General features: G+C 44.4%; 1 protein-coding gene across 1 annotated transcript in view; it reads right to left on the bottom strand.

The window, feature by feature from the left end:
* Positions 1 to 1,301: 1,301 nt before the first annotated feature.
* Positions 1,302 to 8,514, bottom strand: part of LOC111870717 (histidine decarboxylase) — a 58,840-nt gene continuing 51,627 nt past the window's right edge. The window contains exons 14-16 of the mRNA XM_023863217.2: positions 5,221 to 5,394; positions 3,508 to 3,678; positions 1,302 to 1,989 (exon numbers count right to left, since the gene is read on the bottom strand). Of these exons, the coding sequence (XP_023718985.1) occupies positions 1,769 to 1,989; positions 3,508 to 3,678; positions 5,221 to 5,394 (566 nt within the window). The 3' untranslated portion in view covers positions 1,302 to 1,768. The remainder of the gene's footprint in view (positions 1,990 to 3,507; positions 3,679 to 5,220; positions 5,395 to 8,514) is intronic.

An 8,514-nucleotide genomic window follows, 5' to 3' on the forward strand; every position in this document is an offset into this window, starting at 1 on the left:
TATTAACATTACAGAATCCACATATTCCTGCCAGTTTTAATATGTATTTTGTAATCAACAAGTGTGTAACACCTGTCAAAGTTTCACACTTCTCTGGCCATTATCTCCGTAACCGTTCAACTTTGGACATAGGTGTTTTGGATTATATCGGCATACTTTAACATAAGGAACACCCTCCCGAAGTTTGGTCCATTCCTCCTGGGACACCCTGTATATGTGATCTCAGTGTTGTCTATGTATCGCCCCCCCCCATGAAGTTTTGAATACCTGAGCCAGTACTTATGAGACCCGGTGTGTGTATCATGGCACCATGATCTCAGTCTCTTTATCGCTCCTTAGTAACGTCTACCCAGGAGGAGAACGTGAACTCAAAAGGAAGTGCTGCTCCTGATACTGCGTGATGTACAGCTTCGGCTGCCGCTCTCTAGAGGGCAGCACTGACGCCTATGGCGGGTTTCCTCACTTCAAGACAAATGCCGGAATAGTATGGCCCATATCAAATTGGGTTACAACCGTTTCCTTCCACATCCTTTCCAATTCATTGCTTACCGATCATCGTGAATTGACGCTGTATAACCTCAGCTTCATCAGGTAAACAAAGAGGAAATATACGAAGAACTTCGAGGTTCTCACAACTAGGCGTATGAAGGCCCTGCACTTCAGTACAAGTGCACCAACGTTCCTCTGCATCGATGGTGGACCTTTCCCAAATTACATGGCATTCAAATGCAGAAGAGGAACCTGGACAGCTCAGTCTGCATAGCGACTGCGATACGGGATGGACGTCCGGGTTTTGATTCCCGGTAATGGTTAGAAATGTTTTCTTCTCCATTCAGTCCAGACGGGATTTGCGGCCCAGCCTGCCCCACTTCCAATATGTCCCCGGGGGTAAAACGGCAACAGGGTGAAATTGACCACTCACCTCCATATGGTGCCGAGATTAAATTATGCTTACAGCTGCACCTCCACTATCCCATACGTTTTCATGGTGTAATACTTAGATATGTAAATAAGCAAGGGTAAAACTATCCCTGTAACAGGCCGTGGAGACGCACAAGCTTGTGAGACGTCGAGGCTCCCACATTTTCTCTAGACAATCAGCTCACAGATGGCGGTAAGGTTGTCAGCCTTACACGCCGGCCGCCCTTTACCCCCACGAAGATTCCTGGTACTCATTTCTGTTAAAGGCTGAGTCGATCCCAGGGTCATAGTGCGGCTTGAAGGATTAGGTAAATTAGAAATCCAATGACCTCATCGGGAATCGAAACCATGATCTTCCGGCTTGTAACATAGTGCCTCAACCAACTACGCTACCGTGCCCCTGTGTAATTAAGTACAGGAGTAAATTCACTTTACCTTTACAACTCAGAAAACCGTACTCCTCCTGGAGTACCACGATTTCGTACCATGCTGCGCTATCAGTAACAATGACAGACTAGCGATAAGGTTGGGATAGTGGTAACTCTCTAGACCCAATTAGTGAAGTACTCGGTTCGAATCTTGGCCGGGCACACAAGCTACCCTGACTGGTTTCCCTCCGTCCCACAGAAGAAATATCGGGGTGGTTCCTCGATTAGGTCACGGCAGTTTCCTACCAAATTCCTTCTAATTCATCACTCATCCGTGTCCCTATCATTCGACGCCATAAGCTAGGTACTGCTGGCGTCGTGAAATAAGCCACAGAAGAAAACATAATGGGCTCGCCGGCTGGAATCATTACTTTGATGGCAACATTGTGCGGACACATCTAATTCTAGAGAGGCTTGAATTACTGGGAAGTTGCGATTACATGACCACATTTTCGGCAGAACCTTGCAGGGCCGGTGCGCTGCTGAGAGAGGGCCAGAGCTGAATCCTTACAGTTGCTCAGCTGACTCTTAGTGCTTACGTCGTTTCCGCTGGCTTCCCTCGGTTCATCCACAGAAAGCGACCTGATTCGTGCGGCTGGAGCCACCGGTTCTGACGTCACTTCGCATTCAGACTGCATATCTGAAACAGATCTCAAGTCATTTAAGAGACCGTAGCCCTTGCTGTCGGGATTAATGTTGTGATGAACAGGGAATTCGCTTAGGGGAGAGTGGGGTGGAGTCCAACTGCGTCCACTCGGCACAGAGGCCACTGATTGGCCTACTGCAGCCTGCACCGGGTGATTATGATGAAGGAGAATTTTGTGGAATGAATATTGGCAGGGGAAACCGAAGTACTCGGAGAAAAACCGTCCCAGCGCCACTTTTTCCACCACACAGACCCGGGATCGAACCCGGGCCGCCGCGGTGGGAAGTCAGCGACTAACCGCTTGAGCTATGGCGTGGCTTTCAGACTAGTTTACTTCTTCTTCTTCTTATTATTATTATTATTATTTACTGGTGGTACAACGCTGTGTGGATCTTGCCCTCCTCCATGGATTCATAAGAGCAAATTTTTCAAGGGTGAAATCATTAGCCACACGCCAACCTGTGTATACGTGTATGAGGCATTGTGTTCAGTGTCTTTGTGCCGATATTTTGTGAACGTGTATAAAAACTTTACATTTTAATGATGACTTATTTTAGTTACATCTGAACGGTTATATTGTAGCTTGTACACTCGTTGCTATGTAATGACTCGGTAAACATCGCTCGCTGCTAGGCAGCAGATTCTTAACAAGCAGTATTTCTGTGCGGTCCGTGCCGAGGTATTATAGGCAGGACAGTTCTAGGGTTCAGTTAGTTGAGTTCAGTCATTCAGAAGATTAGGAGGTCGGTGTGAGATGGCCGCCAGCCTGGGAGTCAGTTGTGAGAAATTTGCCAGCCGGTGAACACGTAAACAGAGTTCATTGTTAGAATCCGCTGCCAGAAAACGGCTAGTAAAAAGAAACTGAGAAGACTTAGTATGTGCTGTAGTTAATTGCAGAGTGCGTGAATTAACGGTAGCGCTGTAGTTACTTGTAGTTACTATATGTAAGTGTTCAACAAGTCCAATTACCAATTCAAACCCCTTCTATGGTCACTCGATCACATGACAATATTATATAAAAATGTAAATTTTAGCCTCTTTCTCTCATTTTTAAAGAAAATGAAAGTAGGCTGATGCGATGTTCATGCTGTCTGTGTGCCTATTAATACAAACCTCATCAATTTTTTATTGGCTGAACCAATCTTTATGAAACTTGGTATGTCTATCATGGCACCTGAGCCCATCTCAACGGAGTACTCCATAAATCTCTCTCATCAGTCTGTGTGTCTGCATGTATATCTCCTACCTGTTCTGGGCAAAGGCTAGGTAAAAATGCTACTGCGGCAACGAATACGCAGGCAACAATAGGATTATTGGACGCGTCGTTTTCTGTGCGGTCCATGTCGTATCAACGAAAGTAGGTCATTAGTTCTTCTCAGAACGAACTTCGTTATTAAAATTGCTGACATTTTGGTGATCATGCAGTTGAGGCCGCTGTTGGGAATCTGTGCGTATATGTTACTGTTTTGACTGAAATGTACAGTTCTTTGTCTTCGAGACTTTGTGTCTAACCTGACTCGACCCCTTCCACGGAGTCCTCCTTCATGAGCGGCAGTGCGGTGGACGGTTCGGACGTGGGTCGAACCCCTCCATGTGACATAATTCCTTGCACCAGATCCATGCGTGAGTCAAGCGAAAATTGCTTGCCTGTCATTAGGATGCCTCGTATGCGCCTGCGCATGGCTGAAATCGGAACAAACAAACACCTCAATCTATTTACCCCTCGAATTATCAGAAGAAAGGAGCAAAGTGTATCATCGAAAGGGGCCCATTTATGAACCACTGTTTATTTAGCTCACAAATGAAAGCATTTTTATGGCCATGAGAAGTCACTGTGTTCTACGATAATGTCTAATGGCTTTCTTGACATAAAATTAATCGTAAATTGCAACGTACAATTTTCGGGATGGAAAAAGTAATGAAGCGATATGACATAATCACCCTCCATTACAATCTTTCTCTATGTCTCTACAGCCCTTTGAACCTTGGCCGCTTTTTGAGGTTCTTAATCCTATACAAAGTTGGGAGGACTCCTTAGACGGGGGATCAGCCCGTCGCAATGCTGCTACCTCCACATAGAACAACATTGATACAGAAAAACGCACATAGACATCCATGCCTGAGTAGGATTCAAACCCACGATCCCAGCGTTCGAGTAAGAGAAGACATATCATGTCTAAGACCTCGTGGCAACTCTGATTGGCTCTTGATTACATTGGACACAGTTAAATAACAGATTTCTTTTGCATTTACACACGCGCACACAGCGTTGTCTGTATCAGTGTTCAACGTCCGTTCTCGTATATGCAGTTTCCAGGCACTTGCACAGTCCTGTTTCAGTTAAACTAAACTCCGTGGCTTGAGTCCGCAAGCGAAATATACCGACCGAGGGACCGCCACTTTTCGGCGAAGTTAGTGCCAACTTTAGCGGATAGAGTGTGTCGGGTGGTCAGCGCAACGAATTCCCACTGCCGTTAATTTTGGTTTTCTAGGTCGGAGCCGCTATTTCCTTGAAATAGCTCCTCAATTATCCTCACTGAGTGGACACCATTCCAGACCCACTATTTCTCAGAAAAGAATCTGGTAACGTCGGGAATCGAACCCGGACCTCTGGATCTGTTGGCAGGAACTCTGACCACTAGACCACAGAGGCGGTCCACTTTCGATTACAATGGTTACTCACTGGGTCTTCAGAATTAAAAAAAAAGGGCAATATTCATTAAGAACTGTAAATTGACACAAAGTAAATTTCTTTTCTTCAAGATTTCTTAGGCATATGAAAATATCAGTCTCCAAGAAAGAAAGATATCTCTGGAATTTATCAGAATGTAGGTTGGGGGTGCGTAATTGACGCGAAGTTTAAAATTCTCCAGGATTAATCATTTCCTTAATGGAACTAGAGAAGGATCCACCTAACTCCATTATGCAGAGTTATTCTTGACAACATCTACAGTCGCTCATCTAATCAGGAATTTTCCCGCATTTTGTGAATCCAAAGACATATCACATTACCGTACATGCTAAAAATGATCGATGAATGTCTATTAAGTGTATGTTTTTCTGTTCTGTGAGGGGTCTAATTCGGAAAAAAGTCAGATGTTTCGGAGAATCATTACCTCAATCTTCAGGTTCGAGAAATAAACTAAGCAAGAAACCAGCAGAAGGAGGCGACGAGCTGCTTGAACCCTGCTTCTGCCCGCTTTTGCTTAGCTTACTCTGACTTACCTGGACTGTCTTTTACTTCGAGACGAAGCCTAGAAAACGTCTGAGCGAAACCTTCAAGGATTTTGTCTCCGTTATCGAAGATGGCAGCGAAACTTCCGTTGACAATTTTTGGCGACATTGGTGAATTGGCTAGAAGAAGACTGGACCCAAAGTTTGCATTTCGCTCTCGGATCTCTGTGCAAAGGACAAAGCATGTTCAGCATATTAAGCAGCCTACAAGGAATTGCTTAAGCCTACACACACAAAATACAATCCGTAAGTAAAACAGAGCTGTTATGACAGCAAGAGGATGGAAATATCTGCAGAATCAGTTTTCGTATCATAGTCTGGCTGCACGCGGTAGCGTAGTTGGCCGAGGCACTTTGCTACAAGCCTGAAGGACGCGGGTTAGATTCCCGAGGAAGTCAGTGGATTTTTCAATTGACCTAATCCTTCCAGCCGCACTGTGGCCCTGGGGTCGACTCAGCCTCTAACAGAAAAGCGTATCAGGAATCTTCCTAGGTGGTAAAAGGCGGCCGGTGCGTAAGGCTGACAATCTCACCGACAGCTGTGAGCCGATTGCCTAGAAAATGTGGGAGCTTCGACGTCTCACAACCCTATGGGCCCCCACGGCCTGTCACAGCACATTTTACGCTTTTTCGATTCCGTATGTGTATTCGCATATAGATATGTGTGTGTCTGCAAGGCTCATGGAGTGATGAGAGCGGACATGCCCGCCATCTGTGTGTGTCACGAGAAACCACTAGACGAGAACTAGAATTCCACTAAGAGCAGTCATGTATCAGTTACAAGTGTTGCCTTGAGTGATACCGTTTCTGATTTATTTTCGGGAGGGTGCACGGTTCGAATCTCTGCACGGACATCGACTATCATTTCTGAAGTTTTATGTAGTTCTTATTTTCTGTCACACCAGGCAAATGTCGCTGTCCCTGTAACAGGCCGTGAGTACCCATAGAGTTGTGAGACGTCGAGGCTGTCTTTCTAGACAGTCGGCTCACAGATGGCGGTGAGGTTGTCAGGCTTATGCGCCGTTTGCCCTTTACCCCCAGGAAGATTCCTGGTACTCATTTCTGTTAGAGGTTGAGTCAACCCCAGGGCCATAGTGCGGCTGGAAGGATAGGTCAATTGGACCTTCGGGCTTGTAGCATAGTGTCTCAACCAACTTCACTACCACGTGCCCCTTAGGGTTTCAAATTATTCCAAAACAGCTTCCTTCCACATCATTTATGGATCATTTCTCATTAATCATCTTATCATTTAACGCTACACGCAGTAACCTGAGATACCGACAGTCGTTAAACTATATATATATATATATATATATAATACACTTTGCTTAGTTCATGAAATCTTATTTGAGCAAATATTTTCTGACAGTCCGCTCTTGCAGTCACACGTATTCCAGAATAAGTCTCGATAGCTCTGTCAGTGCAGTGACTGAGATACAGTCTAAACAACCAGCGAATCCATTTCGATTCCTGGTAGAGGGGGCAGGACTTTTATCTTTTCCACACTCTCGAGATCTTCATAGCGTTGTGCTTAATTATTGAATCACGTGGATAATTTTACCTTTATTTCTTACCGTGTCCTGCAATGTGACAACGGATTGGTTGCTAGAAGTTTACAGACGTTTCAGAGGAACGTACTGCTGTCATCTTCAGGACCGAAGAGGAAGACGAGCAATGCAATATGCCATATAACTCTGTAGATGAAAGCAATATCTCTATCTCAGGGTCTACAACCCTTGAGGAACTTGGTCATTTTTTCTGTTTATTATTCCATACATATTCGATAGCACTCCTTGGACGGGGGATCAGTCCGTCGTAAGGCTGCTACCTACACACACATAACACAAACACAGAATAGATGGATACAGACATGCATGCCTCGAGTGGGATTCGAACTCACGATCCCATTTTTCGAGCAGGGGAAGTCTGTTCATGCCTTAGACCGCGCGACCACTGTGATCAGCTAAAACAATATATTTCTACTTAAACTTCTGCCAGGCAACATGGCAACATTCCAGAAGAAAGCACATTTCCTAGTTACCTCTAAGAGAACTTCAAATCTCTCCTTAAGTATGCACAGGCCTATGTTGTTCCCTTACTGTGGCAGACCAATATTCGTACCCATACAATAGAGTTCCACGATAACTCCAACTGCGAAATGAGAACCAAGTCTCCGTTACTACAGGGGATGCATGATACACAAACAGCTGCAGCAAAAGATATACCCAACGATGCGAGAACGAATAAAATCACCAACAAAAACTACACTACAGGGAGCAACATTTGCCCAAGTTCTAAAACAACAAATACAACCCACACAAACGATCCCTGAAGTCAATCAATACAATGCCTCAGTAATGACACAACCAGCCACTGAATTGGCAGAACTAACCCAAATGATGAAAAAGCTAATGGAACAGTTGGGCACAATGTTAAACCTTCTCACAACGCTCATAACTAAAATTGCTTAATGGCGGTACAAATTCTCCAAATCGGAGTGTGGAATGCCAATGGGCTGTCACAACACGCACAGGAACTCAAAATATTCTGACAAAACAACTGCATTGACATCATGCTGATTTCTGAAGCACACTTCACTGACAGGACTCATCTCAAATTACCAAACTACAATATATGTCATACACAACACCCAGATGGCACTGCACTAATTATCAGAAGAAACATTCAGCACTACGAAAGAATGGAGTACAAACAAGAAAATATTCAAGCTACCAGTGTAACCGTTCAAAACTATGCCGGTGATCTAACCTTCTCTGCAATCTATTGCCCACCAAAACATAATAACAACCGTAAGGACTATGAAAAATTCTTCAGAACACTGGGCAATAGGTTTATAGTAGCTGGTGATTTTAATGCCAAGCATACAGCGTGGGGATCACGAATCACTAATACTAAAGGGAGAGAGCTGCTGACCGCTCTGGGAAACAATAATCTAAGTTATTTATCCACGGGGCAACCGACATACTGGCCCACTGACACCAAGAAAATACCAGATCTGCTCGATTTCTGTGTAATCAAAGGAATTCAGATGAAACGATTCTCGATAGAATCATCCTTAGACCTTTCCTCAGATCACACCCCACTTCTAGTAACCCTCTATTCACACATAATTGAAAAAGAAAAAGGGCCGTCACTGTATAACAAGCGTACAAACTGGAATTATTTCAGAGAAAAATTGGACGAAATAATTGCTATAGATATTCCACTAAAAACTGCAATGGATATTGAAACAGCAGTTGAAAACCTAACTAAAGCCAAGCCATTC

Source organism: Cryptotermes secundus, unplaced genomic scaffold (assembly GCF_002891405.2).
Source record: "Cryptotermes secundus unplaced genomic scaffold, Csec_1.0 scaffold161, whole genome shotgun sequence".
NCBI classification, from domain to species: Eukaryota; Metazoa; Arthropoda; class Insecta; order Blattodea; family Kalotermitidae; genus Cryptotermes; species Cryptotermes secundus.